We start from the raw sequence: 23,237 nt of genomic DNA, 5'->3' as shown, positions 1-23,237 counted from the left end.
TGATAGCTCAGCAGTAGTCTCCCTCACTGTTACTTTGTTAGGCACCGCTTTATTTTAGTATTTGTAGACTTAGGTAATACAATCTGTACTATTTCTGGATTCCACCATCTTTTTCTGTTAATTAGTTTAGATTAAAATTTTGATGGCCATATGAGGTTCTATGAGTAGAGTTATAAGATGTAGGATCTCATTGCCTTCGGTGCCTTCATTCCTATTTTTTATACATTTGTGATGTTAAAATGTTATAAATGTTTTAATAAATACAAATAAATTGAAATGGTCAGAGAGAGAGAAAAATGGATGGTGCCAACAGCTGAAGTGCTGCCAGGCTGCAAAAATCAAATACTGACCAAAAATGTGATTGACACTGAGTTTTAACAGCATTGCCAAAGTTGGAAATGTTACAAGGTTAGGTTGCTCTCCTCTTTTGGTTGCTAGAATTATGATTGATGTTTGTAGATCTTGAATAGGTGATTAAATTCATCACAGCTTTTAAGAAACTTAGGGAATGGAAAAACTGATCAAAACTGTCTTATAATAATAGCTGAATAATATAATAATAGCTGAAATTATTGTCTTATCTTATCTGTTGTTTTTATGCTGATACGATGCTATTATTTCTCCTTGGTACAAAATATAAAATTACATTTATAAAGCTGGAGGAGGCCATTTAACTTAGATAATGTTATTCTATGTCCTTTACTATGAAACAAGAGATATGTCTTCATCAACTTTTAAACTATTTTGCTTCAGCTACTTGATGACTGGTATCCTTTTGTCAAATGCAAACATGCCCAGCTTCGTCAATCTCTCTCTTCATAGAATTTACTGTAGTTTCCTGTCCCCTGACCTTTCTCATAACTATTAGCTGAAACTGTTCCAATTTCTCGTAAAGTATAGTACCCAGAACCAGATGCTGGTGAGATCTGAACAAAGTGAAATAAATGGAACTCATAGGAATAGGAATATTCTTTATTGCCCACGTGTGATTGGACACACAAGGAATTTGGCTCCAGTGCATAAACTCTCAGTGTACAAACAACAAAGTGGTAAGTTATAGATTATAAATCATAAGATAGAAAAAAGAAAAATACAAAAACATGGAACTATTATTTCCCATAATACAGAGATACTTGTTTTTAAGGCAGACTAAAATCACATTTGTTTTTTCTGCAGCCTTACTACTGTTGGCCATACTTAACATGCAGTAATTTTCTATTCCAAGATCTTTTTCATGTGCACTATTACCAATCCAAAGTGTCTGCGCATTTTTGTTTTCCAAGGAAAGTACATTTGCACTTTCTTCTATTAAATTTCATTATGTACATTGTTTTATATTTATAAGTACTCTGAGTATGATTTTCATTCCAGATATATATTTGTCATGGTATCCAGCTCACATTTAATTAGCTTGGTAAACAGCCTGCCATGTAATACTTTATGAAATATATTGCTTAAGTCAGGTTATAGTATGTCTATAGCATCCTCACAATCTTTTAAGGAAATTACTCAATCAAAAATTAAGGTTAGTTTGTGAAACTAATTCTTGATAAATCCATGCTGACTCATGGCAATTGATACATTGCTTTCAGTATGCTTATGGAGTAATCATTTTGTTATTATTAATGAGCTAATTAATATACCTTTAATATTTAAATATGTTCGAAGTAGGTATTTCCCAATCGTGTCTTTCAACTGCATGCTTCAGTTGTGCTTCTTCCTCCTATTATTTAAAATGTTGAACTTTTTGTATTCTCAACTGCTCAATTTGTATTTATTCTTTGGGGAAAAATGAGAAATGTAGCTCATGCACATCTTGATTTTTTATTATGGAACTTTCATCCTTATCACTCAGACATCAGTATAGTACAATCAATTAAATTATACAATTATAAGCAGCATTTGGGGCTGGAAATGTGGATATCTGTTGTCAGTATCCTGACAGACCTTAGCATAATAAAACTTGATATCAGACTTTGGAAGAATTACTTGATAGCAATACAATCCACAAAGTTTGTTTCTCAGATAAATGTTCCTTTTGCTTCCTCTTCTTTTGATATTACATTTACTTGGACTTTGAAGGCGGAGAGGCATGCTTTGGATCTCCTGCAAGGCTTTTATTCTAGCTCACCATATTTCAAGATATTCACAAACTGAACATTATGCTGTGTTGTCAACACCCTTATAACATTTTTCTTGCCAGGAACAAAGTCCTGCATAAACATCTTCTGCCATGTGGCATTTTGTAGGCTTGCTTGCCAGTATTTCTGCCTGTTTCCTTGGTTATTAAGTATTTTCTTCAACAGTATAGTCTTCAGTTATTTAAGAGTTCTACTTTAACACTCTTGATCTGTAACAGATTTTATGCACCACTATTCTTTCAAGACTCTTATTAAACATTGTTAGATTCAGACCCAGTTACTTAGTCATAAAAATGATTAACTAGACAGATAACCTTCTCAGCACTTATAGTTTTGTACATCAGTAGCTATCTGCATGGACATAAGTTACTCAGTTGATTGGTTTCAGCCTCTAGGTTTTCTTTAGTTTTCCAAAATTTACTTTTTAAAAAAGTTTTGTCTCTTTCTGAGGCCATTCTGCAAAACTATTGAGTCCTGTGTAGTTTTAGTTCTAAAATGGGTTGTATTTAGACATCAGTTCATTATTTTTATCTGACCATCCCATATCAGAAAGCTTTAATTCAGATTTAACATTAACCCAGTATTCTTCTGAGTTAAGAAATGGCTTGTGTTATTTTCTTACCACTGGAGCTATTCTATTCGTGTACCTTGCCTGCATTCCTCAATTTCTTACCTTGAACCACTTTGTGAGACATCTCATTATGCTTTTAACACCAAGAGACAAAGCTTCCCCTCCCCCCCACCACCAAAAAACTACCCATTGAGCCTATGGTCTGGTTTTAGATTTGATGTAACATAATCTTGAGTTCCTTATCTGCTTTTTATATCTTGTCCCAGCTCCGTACTATTATATAGTGGTAGCTTAGAGACTAGTACAGGTACAGGTAGTCCTTGCTTAGTGACTGCCTCATTTAATGACTATTGAAACGTACAACAGTGCTAAAAAAAAACCCCAACTTAGTGACCAGTCCTCACATTTATGACCTTCACAGTGTTTCTATCTTATTTTCACTCTCTAACTTATCCCATACTAAGATGTCTTTGGAGAGAAAGAGAAACAACCCCAGTTCATCTGAAGGAAATCACAAAAAGCAAAGGAAAACCTGAGGTAAAATCCTAAGGGTAGTCAGAGTCACATAATTTTCATTTAGCAATCACGTTGCTTAACAATCCAGTTATCAGTCCCAATTGCAGTTGCTAAATTCCTGTAGTAAAGGTCTGTCAAAGAAAAGCATGCTGTATTGCTGTCAGATAAAACACTTTTTAATATATAGATTGGAGCTACTTTCTAAATTCATCCCATCCCATTCATTGGCTGTTGAACTCCCCCAAGGGAAGTCAGTGCTCAGATCTAGGCAAGAAAATCCAGTCCCAATAGGTCAAGTATAGGCAAGAAGAGGCAGAAGCCCCCCTGTGAAGGCAATGAGAAACAAGACTTTGGAAAACTCCAAGTGGTTACTATCTGTAGGAAATCTCCCCGATAGAAATATTGTCCATCTACAGTTAATTGAAGGCCATCATAGTCTGCAGTGTGGTTTGCTTCATACTTGGCCTGCATACATGAGCTAGCTGAAAAATTTAAAAAAAAAACCTTCATTTTGCTCTCTTAGACTTCTGTGAGGCTGGAGAAGAGGAGCTTCTGGCAAGAGTTCCTTCTGCAACTTAGACAATGATGATATGACCATATCCTCTGGCCAGGAGGTCATAATTACTGGATTAACTATCTTTCCCCTAATTAGGAGCTTCACTCATCAGACTCTTTTGCTGTTCCCAAAAGCACCTGAAAGCAGTTACAGTGCTTTGTTTTCCTCCTTTAATCAAGTCTCAGCTTCCTTTGTTATTTTCTCTGGCATAATCACGGCTTAAGATGAAGTCTCAGTTTGAGGATTTCCATGTTAAGTTCTAATAAAAAAATTAACATTGTTTTAATTTCTGGGACCCTAATGATTGCAAAGCCTCTTTGGGTCTCTCCACTGTCACCACAAGTACCAGCAGTCTAATTAACTGTATCATCCAGTTGGCCTCTGGACATAGAAATGGAGCTTTTCTGAACACTTTGATACTTTCTTTTTATGTTTGAGTATAACTAAAGACTAGGAGACCAGGAAATAGTCTGCGATCATTATTTTCTTAAGTATGTAAGACCAGATGGGAGAGTTAGCATTCTCTCTTCTATACTATTACTTCCTCCTTAACAGAAGAACAGAATAACAGAGTTGGAAGGGACATTGGAGGTCTTCTAGTCCAACCCCCTGCCCAAGCAGGAAACCCTATACCATTTCAGTCAAATAGTTGCCCAATCTCTTTTTAAAAACTTCCAGTGTTGGAGCATTCCCAACTTCTGGAGGCAAGTTTTTCCACTGATTAATTGTTCTAACTGTCAGGAAAATTCTCCTTATTTCTAGGTTGCTTCTCTCCTTGATTAGTTTCCATCCATTGCTGCTTGCCTTCAGGTGCTTCCAAATTTATTTGGAAGTTATTTCCATCTCAAGTGCCATCATTTTCACCTGCTTTCCAGGTGTATTACAATCTTGGTCTTGCAATTTTCATTGTATTGCCTTCTACTCTTTAAATCAAAGATGGGGAACCTCTGGCTGGCTCAGGAATCTTGGGAGTTGAAGTCCACAAGTCATAAAAGGGCCACTGTTCCCACACACACACACACACACACCATGCTTTAAATGATAAATATTAATTTCTACCATTTTTGTCTTTCTTTCATGTTAGGACCATGTATTCTGGAGTTGGAAAAATAACCAAGCTGTTTTACTTTTTGTAATATGTATGCAGACATGCTTGTATTAAAATAAAAGCTTCTGACTTTGGACTTAAATGCTTGTTTAGCTTGTTTTTTTCTGTTATAGAAGCAGCTGTTTCCCTTCAAAACATAGCTAAGTCTGCAATATATGTGCTCAACTCCTCTGGAAAATACATATTTGAGTGTACATGTGAATGGAGGATGCACAGTAACAGATGGTTCCTTAATTGTAGAAATTACTCATAATTGTCATTTCAAAACAGAAGGCTGAAATGCTTTTAAAGTTAGCCTAATGAAATCAAAATCTAGTAATTGCTTCTCATTACAAAATTTGGTGACAAGATAACAGCATTACATTATAGCACGGCTTCCTTTTCTTAAATCTCTATCTCTAAAAGTGAATTTTCCTGAGCTGTCTATTAAGGTGTGTTTGGCAGGAGATTTAACATGCAAGATGGAAGTGTGTTTAAGGAAGAAATGCACATATGTACTTCTGATGTGACCTTTCAAGTTAAGCTAGATAAGTTTATGCTGATTCGTTCCCCAGATGTTGGACACAATTTCTTATTTTACCATTCAATGAGATACAGCAATCCAAAAATCCGAACCTGACTCAATTACCATCTTCTGAACCAAATAAAGGATACTCATGATGACTTAACCATTTTTTCCCCACTCCATCCTTCCATCCCTTTGCTGAATAATATGGAATCTCCTGCTTGAGAAGGGGTGGGACTAGAAGATCGCCAAGGTCTCTTCCAACCCTATTATTCCATGTTCTAGACCAGAGGTCAGGAACTACGTACCTTTTATGGCTTGTGGACTTCAACTCCCAGAATTTCTGAGACAGCCAGGTCATAAAGGGCCATAGTTTCCCACCCCTGTTCTAGACAGTCTAATCTCATTTCTGTGCCAAAGAACCCCACTTGCTTATGCCCTGTCCTGCACTGCTCAGATATGAGAGAGGAAACTTAAGATTAAAATAGAAAGTGTCTGTCTCTTCATACTGCCGCATAGCTGCCCAACTTTTGACTTGCTGTTGTCTTGGCACAGTGGTTAGAATGCAGCATTGCAGGCTAATTCTGCCGACTACTAGCAATTCGATTCTCACCGGCTCAAGGTTGACTCAGCCTTCCATGCTTCTGAGGTCGGTAAAATGTGGACCCAGATTGTTGGGGGCAATATGCTGACTCTGTAAATTAGAGAGGGCTGTAAAGCACTATGAGGCAGTATATAAGTCTAAGTGATATTGCTATTGCTTTTTTTTCCCTTAAGACTTATTTTTCCCTATGTTCAGCAGAACATATCTTGCTATAAAAAGGATTACAATTTTTCCAGCTTGCTGTATCAATAATGTTTATGTGTTTGTGAGCGCCCCTTGATTAAGAGCTTTTGATTTCCTATGCTTCCTATTCCCACCTAAGTTCTCCAGTGTTTCTTTTACCTCTTCGGATGTCTCCTGTCTTCTGCAATCGGCTTTGAACTCGTGCAACTACTGAGAGACCAGTTCTATCACTTCCTCTCAACTGTGAGCTTGAAGCAGCCATTATACCAGGTTGCAGCCGAAGCCAGAAAGCATGGTGCTCTTGAGGGGAACTCCTGTACTTCAATGCCTGCCTTGTAGTGCATAGGATGGTGCAGCACGATGAAGCCTTTTCTTTTCTTTTATTTTCTTTTCTTTTAATAATCATGAATTTTGTTGTAAGATGATTTTTAAAGCAGTTATCTTGCCTATTATAAGTTTCAGTGTTACAGGTCATATTTAATTTTACAGATTTCTATTAATAATTTATACAAAAAAGACATATAAACTAACACAAACTAATAAAAAGAAAAAGGATTTTTAACTTCCCAAATAGGATCGTAAAGTTCCTACATAGTGATTCTATTGTATTATATTAAAAATTAACTCAAGGCTGTCCTTAGGCTGAGAAGTATTCTCTTCAATAATCCGTTCCAAGTTGACTTTGATCTGTGCCGATGTAACACCTATGTCGGGTAGGCAACCTTGGCTCTTGTATGACTCATGGACTTCAGCTCGTGGACTTCAACTCCCAGAATTCCTGAGCCAGCATGCCTGGCTCAGGAAATCTGGGAGCTGAAGTCCACGAGTCATAAAAGAGCCGAAGTTGCCTACCTCTGACCTATGTAATCACTGCCCGTTATCATTCTAAAGCGAGGTTTCAAATGTTGTGGAATCCTAAAAGAAGTGAGGAGCTATTTTGTTTTTGTCTCTCAGAGTGTATGCATATTGTGTGAATGGGTATGCTTACTGGAATGTTTCCCCTTTTGGTATTATGTAGATAACTGTGTGGGTTGCATACACCTTTCTTCTAGCAGTCCTGCATATATTGTGCTTAGTTACCTATTCTCTATTTTTTCCCCCATCTTCCCCAAGGCCTAAAAAATCTTGGTCTTGCTCACTGCTTTTTACTGGAATAGTGAAGCAATTGTGAGGTCTGTTTTATTTTTGGTTCTTATAAGAGTGTGAAGGAGGTTACGTTTACAGATTTTTTGATTACTATTGGAACTACTTTTAATTAAATATCTATAGCACATGGTCTTAGCAATTCTATATGGTTAATATTTAAAAACTCTTAAGAATTTAGTTGTTAATATGCAGTACTTTATTTCAACAGCCTTACTAAACGTTTACCCAAAGTTGGAGAAACCATACATGGGTATAAATTTTTCACTGGATTTGGGGGGAAAGGTGCCAACCAATGTATCCAGGCAGTTCGGCTTGGGGCTAAAACCTCAATGATCTGCAAGGTAAGCACTACTTTATATATGTTATTGTCAGTATATTCTCTTGTAATAAATTGCCTAAATATTAATACAGACAAAATTTACGAGTTCATTTTAGCAACTAACAACTGTCTTATCCAAGACAAAAAAAATATCTAAGTAGCAAATGGAATATATGTATTCTGTTTTGGATGAAGATTAGTACAATATAGGGATAGACGAATGATGGACCCTTTGCAATCTAGGACTGCCATAGCATCCCATGAGCAAGCTGGTAGAGCAGCCAGTAGTGTTAATATATAGTAATACTAATATATTTTGAAAACAGGGTTATGACATGCTAAATTAATGTATCAGTCTATTCTGTATCTTCCCAAATACACAATGCAAAGTATCAGTTTTGTATTTTTGAAAGAGAAAGATTAACATTTTGTAAAAAAGTTAACTGAGCTTAATTATGGAGAACATGAAACATTCAATATTTTTCCCTATAGGAACAAAATAATTTTATTCCAGTGTCCAACAACTCCTTTTTCTGCTTTCTCTTTTCTATTAGAACCTCAGGGTCCACAACTGATACTATGTGCAAACCAATGAATTAGGATAGATAATACTTGAGAAGTAATATAAATTCCTGTATGAGATTGTCACAATGTACTTTGTTTTGTTTTGTTTTGTTGTAGTGGATTATATTAAACCCAATCATTTTGATTTGTGAACTCGGATGTATGACTTAGCATGATGCATGATCTCAGATTGTTGTGGTTTATTAAGCAAACCACAGCTTAATGCAGTTTATGAATCAGTTAGTGCAACTGAACACATGGAGCAGACTTAGAACTTCTTTCAGTCTCAAAACTGAATTCATGGTCAGCTCTTAAGCCAGGGGTCCCCAACCCCTGGTCCATGGACCAGTACCGATCTGCGGCTAGTTGAGAACTGAGTTGTGCAAGCAGCAGATGAGCGCGCAAAGCTTTATTTGCACAAGCAGCAGAGACATTTCCACAACCATCCCTTCTCTCTGCTGCTGCTGTTCTGCAGAGCCAGAAAAGTTGAGGACTGCTGTTCTAAGGGATCCGCATTGCAATCTACTTCCCAAAGAGCTTTTTTGTTATTTTCAGGGATATCTAAAGACATGCAGAATAGTTGTTGATATAAAATGTAGGGAAGTAAGTCTGTGCTTTTTCAGAAATAGGTATAAAGGAATTTTATCTATAATTAACCAAAAGTTATTTCATTTTTGCCCACCAGCCTCTTATAGTGTATCTTAACATGTATAATAATTTATCCGTGATTTAAACTGAAGAATTTGTTAAGTGGAATCCTTAATAAAATGTTGCCATGTAAGATACAATGTCCAGGACTTCAGGGCTTCCATTTCATATCTTTGTTACTTGACCTCATTTTACAGTATTATGTTTTGTTTTTCTCTAACATTCAGCATTTGGTGACTACTGTGCATCCTCTGCCATTATTAAACCGTGCATAGATATGATTCTCCCACGGGTTCATTCTTTAAGAAATATTTTCTATGTCTATCATTTCACAGGTCATAGAGCATATTATGTCGTTTAGTTTTCTTTGGTTCCATAATTTAACTGTATTTTCAACAAACCATAAGTTGTGTGATTTCATTATCAAAGATATTAAAAGCATAGTTTGGCAGATCTAGATTTCTCATTACATATTTTTAAATATTCTGTAACATGTTATTGTTTAAAAAATATTTTTATTTAAATTACTTGGCTGCCCAAATTCCCTTTAAATGCACTTGTTCGAGAGAGAAATGATATTATTCTCCCAGTCTTCAGTGCTATGTTCCTATAGAGGGGAGGAGGACTCCTCACTGGATTCAGTACTTCTTGCTTCTGAGGAAGATGTTAAAAAGGAGTTTTAATCATGTTATAAAGCCATTGATAGGACTTAGGGATGAGTTGTAGCAATATTGAGTAATATAAAGCTCCTGTTTCTAAAATAAGATGACAGTGGAGAAATATAGAATAAAATTGTATTGGTTTTAAAAACAATGAACACATTTTCATTTTTGCATATTCAGAAGGTTTGCATTTTGAAATATTTTTAATCATTGCAAAACAGATATTTCAGGGGTAGTCTTCAGGGTTAATGGAAGCTCAGCCACATGGAAATTCATATCTTGCCCATCCTTGAGAATGTTGTCCAAGATGAGTTGGGTAATCTGAAATATGTAATGTTGTTTATTTTTGCTCTGTAGGTTGGGAAGGATTCTTTTGGTAATGACTACATTGAAAACTTTAAAAAAAATGGGATTCCAACAGGTATCTTCCTTATTTTAATTCAGATCCAAATTATACCAATAATCACTATATTCTTAATATAAGATTTGCAAAGTTCCCCTCAATGCGAAAATGAATAGAGTGATAAACAAAGATCTATCATTCTTCATAATATTTTTTTTTCCTGGTCTATTGTGTCCAATTCTCAAAAACTGTTTGGACAAGCCCTTGCAGTTTTCTTGGCAAGATTTTTCAGACTTTTTTTTTAAGTTTTTTTTTTTATCCCACCTTTATTATTTTTATACATCACTCATGGCAGTGAATATACCTAATATTCCTTCTTCCTCCTATTTTTCCCAACACCAACAATCCTGTGAAGCTGGCAATTTGACCCTCCTGATCTAGCTGAACTGTGAATCTTCTGCCAAGTTTAGCCAAGGAATCAATCTAAGTAATAAAGTGTTAGGAAATGTATGATTTACTGCCAAATCTGGTCAGGGGAATCTTGACAGCCATTGGTTAGGTGGTTTTAGAAGGAATTTTACAGATTCATGAAGTATATTTTTCTCTACACAAAATTGGGAGAATATATATCCTGTCATTTATCGATAGAGAACAGTTCTCATTTTTTTTGATTACCAGGTGCATTGGATGTTAATGGGAAATGGGAAGCTATGGAAAGCAAAGCTTCCCCCATCTATGGTCTATATCTGTTACAAAAGTACATAAATGGAATCTGTCTTATAGACGAAATATTCCTCAGAGTATAATTTATAGAAAGGTAAAAATTTGAACAAGCTATAGCCACTAACATGTGGCTTCCAGGAAGGATTTGGCTAGACATTGTTAAATTTAGGTCAAAATCCATTTTTAAACTACTATCTTCAATGCATTTGTGCAGAGTAAACTTACTTCCGGATAAACATGGATAGGAGTGTGCTATTATTCTAATTCAGCCAAGGCTTTACGAGGGTTACTCTGTTTCCTGAGCTAAAGGAGTCACTTTATGGGTGACTCAAATAAGCATAGCAAATTCACACTGTTTTAACCATGAGTTTCACTTGCATGTCTATGTGAATAACAAGTGTACTACAGCTGCCAGTAATGTCTGTACTAAATTTAGATCAGTTTTTTTTCCTGAATACAGAATTAGCCACAATTAATTAATCTTGAGCTTGTGTTTGCTGTCATGTGGGTGTAATTTAGCATTTATGTTTTCCCGCTTCTGGCATTGGTATTCATTATTAACATTTTAAACGCCAGCTGTTCAACTGTAATGTTTGCTGATGTAACTCACTAATTTGTATATTTGCTGAAAGATGTATAAAACTTTTTTCCTTCTTACCCTAGAATTTGTAAGTCAGACAGAAGATGCTGCAACTGGAGCTGCTTCAATCATGGTCAATAGTGAAGGTACATATCAAAGAATAAGCTGAATTTTCTTCGTTTTGAATTATAGATGATGAGCATATTAATTTTGTCAAGTTTCATTTTTTTAAAGATATAACCAAGATAGTTTTCACACATGATACATATCTATACCATTGAGCCCAGAAGCAAATACGTATAAGCTGTGTCCTATATCACTAAACTTGGATGGCATGTGTTGGGGATTGGATGGCAATGTCTACAGGATTACAGGACACAGCTAATACCTTTTCTTTTTCTCTGTCTCAAATATTTCATATGCTTTATATAGAATGACTCAAAGGAAGCAAAGTGAACTGTAGATTAAGCTCTTACAAAATCCTGCAGACCTATTCATCTCCAATTAAAGAAGGATTAGTGGTAGTCCTCTGCCTCATATATCTCATGATCAAATTCAGTAGCACTGTTTTCATTTCATTTCATTGAGAATGATTATGCCTGGTGTTGTATGTAGTGAATTTTGGTGAGGAATGGTGATCAATTATGGCTTGGGAACCCTCTAGATCAGATATGTCAAACTCACGACGTCATGTGATGTCATGCGATGTCACGTGATGTCACCCGATGTCACGTGACAGTTTTGCCATTGGCAATGGGATGGGCGCGGCTTCTGGATGACACATCCGACCCGTGGGCCGGCAGTTTGACACCCCTGCTCTAGATTATTGGGCAAACTTGGCTACAGAAACAAAAGAAAGATTCATTCTTTTGTTTCTGTAGCCAAAGTTTTCCCAATAATCTAGAGCAGGGCTTTTCAACCAGTGGTACGGGTACCACCTGTGGTACATTGGCACCTGGCGACCATCCTAGAAAAGTGGTAGCGGGGGAGGGGAATGAGCTGAACCGGTGGCAGCACCGCACAAGCCTGAGCAAGAGATGGCTGGAGCTGCAGGGCTGAGCGGAAGCGCCAGGATCAGTGCCACTTTCCAGCTGATTGGCGCTTCTGGGCTGTCAGGGCTCAGCGGAAGCGCCAGGATCAGCGCCAGGATCCAGCTGGAGCTCGGCGCTGATCCTGGTGCTTCTGCTGAGCCCAGAAGAAGCACCAATCAGCTGGAATGTTGCAGCATCTTCAGGGTCTTGTGATTTACATTCAGATGCTTGGCAACTGATTCATATTTATGATGGTCACAGCATCCCAGGGTCATGTGAAGTGACCAAAACCTGCTGCAACCACCCAGCAGACGGGGGGAATAAAAACCAAACACCACCCCACCCCCGCTGCCAATCCTCAACAGAAATGCTCACAACAATGAAAACCTCGGACAGGAGGAAGAGCGCCGCCGGGCGCTATTTTGCTCGGCTATGGCTTGGGGGGCACTTTTTTCAGTGCCATTGTAACTTCAAACAGTCACTAAGTGAACTGTTGTAAGTCGAGGACTACCTGTACTTTATCACTTTTTTCCTTTCTTTTTTTTTGGTCATCAAGTTTTTGACACCTTGCTAGGCGACTGGTGGTACTTGGATGTTGCCATATCCTAAAAGTGGTACAATGGGTGAAAAGGTTGAAAAGCCCTGATCTAGAGGGACTCCCAGCCATAAATGATCACAATTCTAATTACCATTATAATGTGATTTACATTATAATTCTACACTTGAGAGACCATGTCTTCAGTGACTGAATTTTAGAGCAGCTTATTATATCAGTTTGCTAAAATAGTGTTGTAGCATGATTCTTGGACATTACAGGGCACTGAAGCACCAGCTTATTGTTCATAGAATACCATCATTTAACTTCTTGACACCTTTCTATATGTTGAGAGCCCCTTCAACTTGGAAATCTTGTTTCAACTTAGCTATTAATTACTAATTGCAGTTTAAAGAAGTCAGTCTTATTTTTACATACACACCAGAAGTTTGTGTGCAAAAACCTTAAGTGCAAACTGGGAGTTGCAATGGCTGTAAAAGAGTGACAAGTGAGATTAAAGAATGGAAATAAAGTTCTCTGGATGTAATATTAGTTTAACAAACTTGGTGGCTGATACAGATTGCAGACTAGAAGCTGGCTTTTTCCAACCAGGCATCTGGTAAACACAGAAAAGTTTTCACACACTGCTGTCTCCAGAACTCAGCTTTGGGTGTTGAACTGCTGCTTGTTAATTTGCTTATTTTTGCCACAGGGAAAAATGGTTTGGAAAGTACTTCATGGTGTGACAATTGTAAATAATTGTCTTTGAGTCTTTTCTAGTCTGATGCTCTATAGAAATGTTTAGAATCCAGTTCCCAGAATCCTCCAACCAGTATAGAATATTAATGTGGGGACAAGTATTTCATTTGGGTTTATTTTTTCTAATTCTCTTTCCTGAGATTTTTTCCCCCACATTTTACACTAGCCCAGAGGTGGCGAACCTATGGCACGGGTGCCAGAGGCGGCACTCAGAGCCCTCTCTGTGTGCACCCACGCCGTCGCCCCAGTCCTGGGCCTTCAGCTGGGTTTTATAAAACCTTTTTCGCTTTAGGCCTCTGCTGCCGTGTGCAAAAAAAAAAAAAAAAGGTTCAATCAGTCAATTTCAACTTCTCTTGCGAAAAAAAAAGATCTTGCAAAGTTGGAATTGATTGATTGAACTTTTTAATCCCACCCAGTCTGCCGTTACCACTGCAACCATGCCCCCCCAATGGGCCACACCCACCCAACGGGCCACACCCAGCCGGCACTCAACGATGCATAAGTGGGTTTTGAATTGCAGTTTGGGCACTCAGTCTCTAAAAGGTTCGCCATCACTGCACTAGCCTATCTATCCTTATCTTTAAAAATAAGAGAGAAGATTATAGAGGTAGCCCCATAGCTTAAGTTAGGGGATTATAACCCACTAATTAAAGATCAGTGCTCTAGAGTCTGGCTTAATTTCTGAGAATGTATACCTACTATTGTTTCAGTTATCCTATGTATCTGAAAGAATAAGTAAAAAAACCATTTTGACGAAGATGTCAAATGAAAATAAATTTCACAACTATCTAATACATTTATAGAACTGTGATTGGTCTGACAGTAATGAATAGGGTGAGAAACTGATGAGATTTCCAAGCTGACCAAAAGAAAATATTTTATGCATTCTGTAGTCATCCAATAAACTGTCATGAGAGATTGTTGATAGCCCCTAGTTCTGAAGCTTCATGAAATAAATGACAAGTTTAGCAATGGCCATAATAACTAAAAATGGGATCTAGTGGTGAAAGAATATGCCTCCAACTAAAAGATCCTTGGCATAAACATTGGGATTAGTTACCTCCATGTGATATCTGGATGATAACTATTAAAGAAAAATGTTTAAAAAACATTGTAAGCAATGACGAAAAATGCATGCTTTCTCTCCACCTTCAGCCCCATCACTATTCCTGACCACAAACAACAACAAAAAATAACGAAAACTGTAAAATTTTACCTCAGAAATCTAGGGGGGGGGGAATGAAAAACTTCAATCATGTACACATAAACCACATCTCTGTTCCATGTTATATCATTAACCCATTCATGATGGTATTTAGATCTTCAAAAATAAATTCTATGGCCTGAAGGTGACCATTCCATCTACTTTATCTCTTGTACTATCCCTTTGATAATGCACCATTAATAGCAGTCTTTCAAAGCGCTACTAAATGTAACTGTAGAAGTTTTCAGAAAGTATGCTGACCATCCTGAGATTTTAGGTTGGCATTTTTATGTTGGGCAATCTTTCACTGAATGTATCTGGGGAGAGAAAAATCTGGGCTTTAGCCAACATTGTTTGGAAATTAAATTCCTCTGTGAGAATGATCATTACATTATTCCCATAATTGTATCTTAGGGAGGCCTTTTGAAATAAGACACTCTGAGGTTTAATTCCGAAGGAATGTTTTGTAAAGTAGAGCTTTACAATCCATAATCACTTAGGTATACATTATTTGAAAGCCCTGCTTTAGAATTTGACAGCAGCAACTAGATGAAAAAATAACTTTGAATGTTGAGCAGTTTACTGATGAAAATTGGTCAAGAACTATACTGTTGGTAAATGCATCTGCTGCACAGTCTGCACAAGTAGGAATAAACAAAGTCAGTCTAGAACAGGGGTAGGCAACCTTGGCTCTTTTATGACTCGTGGACTTCAATTCCCAGAATTCTGGGAGTTGAAGTCCACGAGTCATAAAAGAGTCAAGGTTGCCTACTCCTGGTCTAGAACAAATATAATGCCACAAATACCAATATACTGGTTTATTTCTTGTTACTAGAAGATTTGCTTGGGGTATACATGGTTCAGATGCCAAAGCTTGGGAAGACATTGCCATCATAATTACTTCAGCAACTGCCTTAGCAGCTTTAATCTCAACAAGTCCTTGGAGGAGAACAACAGAATCATCTTGTGAGAGTTATATTCTCATACAGGTAGTCCTTGGTTTATGACAGCAATTGAGATTGGAATTGCCATTGCTAAACAATACGTCACATGACCATAACACTTAGTGACAGCAATCTGAGGCAGTCCAATTCCCATTGTGACTCCAAAACATGTCCCTCGTTAGGCAGGAAGAGGCAGGAATCTCAGGTAAAGAGTACCGGAATGCCAAGTAGGGGGGAAGGCCAGTGCAGGCAACAATGAGTTGTGAGAACCTGGGAGAGCACTGTTGCAGACTGCACACGGGCAGGGTGAGCCGCAGTTGAGAGATAAAGTGGGAGCAACTTACCGGAGCAACTTCTGATCTTCTCTGCCAGCTTTCCCATTGAGTTGCTTATGGGAAACCAGCAGAAAGGTTCCAATTGGCAATCTTGTGACTGCAGCTCCCTCCAATGTCATAATCTTGAGCTGGGCACATAAGTACCTGGATCACAATCACGTGACCATGCGGGTGCTGGCAATGGTTGGAATATTGAGGACTGCTGGCATATCTATTTTTTTTCAGCACTGCATAATTTTGAATGGTCACTGAACAAATGGATGTAAACTAAGGACTATCTGCACTTTAAAGTCCAATTTAGTAGGATTAAGGCCATAGTGGTATTTCCTAGAGACAGTGATAAGTGGGCTGATACTGAAAAGCCGAGTGATCAGCTGATACGGCCCTGATACCGTCTTCTCTGATGTTATGGAAACTTTAATAATATAATTACATCAGATTGTTTTATCTACCTTAATACTGCAATTTGGAACATTACTGCTATAAAGAAGCTGGAGTTGTTGGGAAGGTTTCAGCCTGGCAGGGAGGAGTTAGCCTGGAGTCACTGTACAACCACAAAAGGCCTAGAACTGAATCCCCCCTCCCCCCCAAATTCCTTGGAATCTTATCTAATTGTTCCCAAGAGTAGGCTGAAAAGATTCTTGTGTTGTAGGCAGAACATTAGTTTGAACTCTGTGCATGTGGGATCTGGTGGTTTGTGCCTGATAGGAATGCACAAAAAAACAACCCTGTGGATTGTTTTTTGGACTGTTATTAATCAATAGGGGATAACATTTCTTTAGAACAACCTATACCCACGTGCAATGTTTTCCCCAAAATCACGGCCTTTTCTGAAGCTCTTTCCCATTTCCTGCGCTCTTTCCCATTTCCTGCTATAATTTAACAATACTACAGTATATGCATCTCAAAGTCATAAAATGGGGCAAAACTCACTTAACCACCGTTTTGCTTAGCAGTGGAAATTTTGGGCTCAGTTGTGGTTGTCAGTTGAGGACTACCTGTGCCTGTGCTTTGTCCTCCAACCTGACACAAACCTTATATGACTTCATAAAAAAATAAAAATACAAACAGTCACGGTAGTGGTGCAACTTATGGCATACCATCTCTCTCTCTCTCTCTCTCTCTCTCTCTCTCTCTCTCTCTCTCTCTCTCTCTCTCTCTCTCTCTCTCTCATAACTTGCAAACATTCAGTATTTTCTCTGTCAGACACAACTGCCTTGTCCTTAGATACTGATTTTCAGATCTATATTCCTTATTGCATCAGTCGGTCAAATTCTCAGCAAACGTGGTATTTCTTGCATATAAACCTTAGTTTTATCCCGGCGTTCTCACCATTTCTGTGCAAGCTAGGATTTCTTATCATAGACACCCCTTGAAAACCAACATGCTATTAACTTTACAGTACTAAAAAGCCATTAAGAATCATATATGCCATATATGTCAAGAAAATACATTTTATGTTCAGCTTTAGTCATTCTAAAATTTCACCTTTGTTTTTAGGAGAAAACTTTATTGTAATTGTTGCGGGAGCAAATTTACTTCTGAATTCCAGTGATTTAAAAAGGGCTGCTCATGTCATCGCTGAAGCCAAAGTGATGGTCTGCCAACTTGAAATAACCCCAGCAATTTCTTTAGAAGCATTAAAAATGGCTCATACCAATGGAGGTAATCTAATAGTACGAATTAATTATTTGCTTCATTCCATGAGTGCTTTCATTCATATCCTTTTAATGTAGCTGTGTTTCAAAGTCATTTAAAGCATGGTGGTGCCAAGAAAAGTGACCTAAATCCAGGCAGTAGCGATATACTGTAATTTAATAAAACAATGGGGTCTGTGAAGAACAATTGGAATTTCACTTGAATTGGCCTGAATCTGGTACCATGTGTGAACCTTGCTCTCTCGATCCTTTTTTTTTAACCTATTGAGTGTAATTTTTGGTCAAGCCAGAGTAGCAGATAACTTCCTTAGCAGCAGCAGATGACTTGAGATCGTCCAGTGAAATGGATCCGGGTTTATAGACCCTCATTTTATATCTCTGGGAATGCAAGATGCCTTGGGCATACCACTTCTCCTTTGCCTGCTATCAGATGATACCAAGCACCCTCTTTATTTGAAAGGGAAACATTTCTGAATTTAAGAGAAACTTTTTCAGAAATCCAGTTAGACAGACTAGAAACGTCTTTGTGCTGGGTGATTGACTGGTAGAAGGAAAGACACTTAATTCTCCCATTCTTCAGGAATATGGGTAAAGAACAATAACTTCAAATTCCATTGCCTGAACATAGAATATATTTGCATTTAATGCAGGAGATTACCTCTTCACTAGAAGCCGTAGAGAAGCCTGTCCCACATACCAGGAAACCTCTGTCCACCTCTGTGAGACATGTTGAATGGCCTTGTATAATGAAATCGCGATAAACCCTTTGCTAATGCAGAAACAATCTTTAAAATCCTCACAGCTGGAGAGTGTTACTGCGCTTCCTTCCCTTTAGTCTGCCGATTCTTATGTTTAATGCAGTAGTTTATGTTCGGAAGCCCACTAGCCTATGTGTGTTTAACAGATGCACACCCAGATGCAAGGCTCAGAAGGAAAAGGGAAGTGGGGAAACAGAAGCTTGTGGCTATAAGCTGTCTTGTTCCCATACACTTGGGTTAGTTTTTTTAAACTACAGATTGATAGTCTTTTACTTGCTGAAATGCAGGTCGTCCTCGACTTAGAAATGTTCATTTAGTGACTGTTCAAAGTTACAACGCCACTGAAAAAAGCGACTTTCCCACTTATGACTGTTGCAGCATGCACATGGTTATGTAATCAGAATTCAGATGCTTAGCATCTGACTCATAGTTATGATGGTTGCAGTGTCCCAGGGTCACGTGATCACCTTTTGTAACCTTCTTACAAGCAAAATCAATGGGGAAGCCAGATTCGCTTAACAACCATGTTACTAACTTAACACCTGGAATGATTCAATTAACAGCTCTGGCAAGAAAGGTCGTAAAACCGGGCAAAACTCACTTAACAGATGTCTCCCTTAGCAATTTTGGGCTCAACTGTGGTCGTACGTCGAGGACTATCTGTATCACTGTACCATTAATAATCATTGAAGATCTCCGTGGCAGCTTTTCTGTCGCTTCTTGCCTTTGTTTTGATTGTCGTGATGCCGAGGCATTGCATTAACTCTTGATATATCAATCTCATGGTAGCATTTTGATAAAAGCACCATTCTGTGGGTCACTTTAATTTTTTTTTTTAACCTTGTAATAAGTTAAAGTGAACCAGAACAATAGTGCAGTTACCAAAATGAGTTGAAGTTGCACCATGAAAGGTCTGGGCTTCTTAACGGATTCTAAAGAAACACATTGCTCCAACACCAGTGGACGTAGAACCAAGCTAATTACAAAACACATTGGAAACATTTTGTAGGTCAATAATTGTAGACTGTTTGAATAACTGCTTAGGGTCTGTTTGGTTTCAAAGCTTTCCAAATTTAATATTCCTTTCAATCATGAGAATACTAGGTCCATTTGTTTGAAGGGAAGGGAAAGGAAAGGAAGCACTTCAGTATCTGATGGTATTCTTTTAATTCTAAACAAGGGGAAAGGCTTTTCCCCACCCAAATTCTGAGGCAACCCTTTTTAACATGCCTTATTGGAATGATACTGAAAGATGGGGGATATGATGACTGGGTATGCATACTGTCCTATCCTGCGGCAATTTGGCTTTTGGATTCTGGTTTCGCCTACCATAGTTGTAAACTCTCACTGACTTATTCCCTGGCTGAGTAGTCCATTATTGGAAAAGAGGTTTCCTCCCCTTTTACAACTTTGCAGATTCCCTGAACTTAAAAGTGAGGTAACTGGAATAAAAATTGTCCTCTGGGTTTCTCTACTCGAGGAATGTCTGTCTGTCTGTGGTTCATATCAGCTTTCCTCCAATCTGAGGACTTTTAACTGTGATGAGAATGAAGTTCCAGAATTTCCAGCAGAAAAATGCAAAACACAATCGTAATACATCTGGGAATAATTTTGTGTTTTGTTCTTTGTTGAAATTCTGTTTAACCCAGTGTATGCATATCTGAATTTAAATCAACAGCAACAAAAATCTACCTTATGATTCTTAGAAATATAGTCTTCAAGAAATGCTAATAAATAGTAGGTTTTATTTTTTTTCAAATTCAGCTAAGCCTTCATTTTCTCTTTTTTTTTCTTTTTCTTTCATGGCAGAGACATGATTATAATGCTTAAACTATTCTCATGAAATCCTTAACTAATTCAGTATCATTGCCTTACCAGTACTTTACAACAGCAGACAATAGGGTATTTTGCTTAGATTGTTTATGTCAGCAAGTAATTTGTGTATCTAGGGGAAATATAAAGCTGAAAATGCCTTAGGCTTTATAACAGATAGTGTTTGTTGAATTGTGAGCGTTTATATTTAAGCATAATATAATACGGCTTTTACAGAATTTTCCATTCTCTTGCAGTGAAGACTTTATTTAATCCTGCTCCAGCAATTGCTGACCTAGACTCACAATTTTACACTTATTCTGACATCATCTGCTGCAATGAAAGCGAGGTAAATATCATTAGAGTGACTCTGAAGAAATAAAACATGGGAGAGTATTATAGTACAAGTAATGGATTCAGATTGTGAACATTTTGATTTTATTTTCATTGCATGGCTAGTAGCAGACCCAAAACAGACATTCCTAAAAGATCTCTGTCAACTGCAGATTGCCCAGCATGCCTTTACAGAGCAGGAACAAATTAATTTTGTGCTATCACTCTAAACCTCCTTTATATTTTGTAAGCCATTTCATTGAAAGTAACATTTATACAAGTAGTCCTCACTTAACAACCCTAGATGGGACTAGCTATTCTGTCACTAAGCAGTGTAGCTGTTAAATGAAACGTCACCTGACCACTGTGCATAGCAACAGCAGTTCTGGCAATGCCGGTTATTGTCATTGAGCAACTCTCACACATACTTTAAATGTGAATTGCTTCATGCCACTTCTTTTGCACTTGTGCAGCCAGGGGTGGGTCTTCCTTTGCACCATCCTTCTTTCACATGCCAGCTTGGTCCTTTTTTTGTGCACTGACCAGGACCTCTTTTTCTGCACTAACTGGATCCTTCTTTTGTGTCTGTGCTGCTGGGAGCTTTCATGCGCTAGGCAGGTCCTTCTTTTCTGAAAGGAGACCTGGCTGGCATGCAAAAGAAGGACTCAGCTAAAAGGGATGCACGGCTAGCACTCACCCATCACCTGTCTGCCTGCAGAAATATCCACAATGTTTCCCCCATAAGTGGCCAGGGGGAAGGCAAGTGGAGGGGAGGCAAGTGAAGACAAAAGTCAGATGGGGTGGGGAAGGATGGGGGCAGGGAGGGTAATTTAAATGTGGGCAGGCCTGAATTTTGTTCATGTGTTCATAAGTACTTTCATTTACTGCCATCATAACTTAAACGGTTGCTGAATGAATGGTTGTTAGGTAAAGGCTATCTTTAGTGACCAGCTATGTATTAGAAATCTAGTTTGTGTTGTCTTGCCTCCATATTGTGTTCTCAAGTCCAGACAAGAAATTCATATCCAAGTCTAGCTCCTATAGCTTCTGTGGATGGAGAAGTGCTTTGGGTATGCTATGTTGATTATACAACAACAAATTACATTTTTAAATGAAAATAAACAGAACTTTCTGAGCCTTTATATCTAGTCTTCACACAAACCCAACTTGAAAACTTTTGAACTTTTTAAAACCTTATTTACACAGCTTTGTTGTTCAAACAGATTCAGTGGTAATTTCAAGCAGAACTAGGAATTTACCATAAGAGTCTTCCACATATTACTGTTTCTTTTGAAAGAGGAATAGTTTGCCACACAACCAGGCCTCACATACCTAAAATGTTCTGAAGACAAAATTTATTTATATTGAAATAAAATATCCTTTATTTATATAGAATAGGCCTGGGGTGGGGGAAAGAACTGCCTTGCCAATCATCCTTTTAAAATATTTGTGAAAATATCATTCAGAGTGTGTCAAAACTAGTTTTTTAGTTTAAAAGGAAATAGAAATGTGTGCCCCATTATCAGTGCAAAGTGTAAAGTTTCTGACAGGTATCTTACTAAATTACTGCAATGTACAAGAAAATGTCCATTTTTGATGGGCTGATAAGAGAATTCCCCATCTAACATAACTATTCTTTATCTTATCAACACCCACCCCGTATAATCAGTTTGTGACATTTTGAATTCTTGAAAGCATCAAATCTTGAAAATTCTTTCATGTGAGGAGTATCACAACAATATTAGATAAAATACATGCTTCATAGTGTTGGTCTGCTGAGTATTGTCAGTGCATTGACAACCACAGATACTCTATATTCTAACACATTTTGTTCTTTACACATTTGTGTGCTAGGATGAAGGAACGAACACTAGAGGTTGGATATCAATGGCCTATCTACCCACAAGGGATATTTCACAAGCTGTGGCTTTTAGATATGTTTAATGTATTGCTTTAACAATAACTTTTATTTGTGCGGTTTTAATTCTCCATACACAGTTCATGCAAATATATATTGCATGTTTATCAGGGCCTGATTTTTTGCTTAGCTTGTCATTTGTTTGGTTGTTGTTTTTTCTCCTTCTCTTTTTCCCAGAAATGATCAAGCTTGTTGAAACTAGCTTGTTAATTCACTGTGCACCAGATGTAGCATAACTTAATCCCTGAGGTTTGCCCAGGAATGTACTGGTTCTCTTTCTCCTTAATACTTTTAATGAAAGAAATGCAAAATAAGTAAATCAAATTTTGGGCCTGTGTGAAAGCCAAACTTCAGGCTGTGTGTTGCTAAATAATTTTAAACTGCAAGGAAAATTGTTATATCATCAGTTTCTGTACTATTCACAGTAGTACAGTGAAAAAAACACACAAGTGTGTGTACTTCAAAGGCATTAAGTCTCAAAATTAAAAAGCAACATGGAGAGTGAATGCATGTCTGTGCTTAACAGACAATAAAATACATTTCTCTTATTCATATAAAATGTGAATGTAGATACTACTTCTTAAAGAAGGGCAAATTCATTTGAATCATATTTTAATATTTACAAGACTTGGTTATTCTCGAGGACATGTACTCTTCCAAATGTCGTGTCACACTTATCCAGAATATGCAAAAGCCATATATTAGACAAAACTGTCTCCAGAAATACATACATTAGGAAAATAATTGGCAAAAGGTAAATGTTAAGAGAAAATTGTTGCAA

General features: G+C 37.6%; 1 protein-coding gene across 1 annotated transcript in view; it reads left to right on the top strand.

Moving 5' to 3' along the window:
- RBKS (ribokinase) overlaps positions 1 to 23,237 on the top strand; it is a 60,589-nt gene that overhangs the window by 15,429 nt on the left and 21,923 nt on the right. Inside the window, exons 2-6 of the mRNA XM_015816644.1 lie at positions 7,539 to 7,671; positions 9,881 to 9,944; positions 11,253 to 11,315; positions 17,478 to 17,642; positions 20,463 to 20,554. Of these exons, the coding sequence (XP_015672130.1) occupies positions 7,539 to 7,671; positions 9,881 to 9,944; positions 11,253 to 11,315; positions 17,478 to 17,642; positions 20,463 to 20,554 (517 nt within the window). The remainder of the gene's footprint in view (positions 1 to 7,538; positions 7,672 to 9,880; positions 9,945 to 11,252; positions 11,316 to 17,477; positions 17,643 to 20,462; positions 20,555 to 23,237) is intronic.

Source organism: Protobothrops mucrosquamatus, unplaced genomic scaffold, assembly GCF_001527695.2.
Source record: "Protobothrops mucrosquamatus isolate PMUCROS unplaced genomic scaffold, P.Mucros_1.0 scaffold473, whole genome shotgun sequence".
In the NCBI taxonomy this organism is placed as follows: Eukaryota; Metazoa; Chordata; class Lepidosauria; order Squamata; family Viperidae; genus Protobothrops; species Protobothrops mucrosquamatus.
This window is presented reverse-complemented; position numbering and strand designations above follow the sequence as displayed.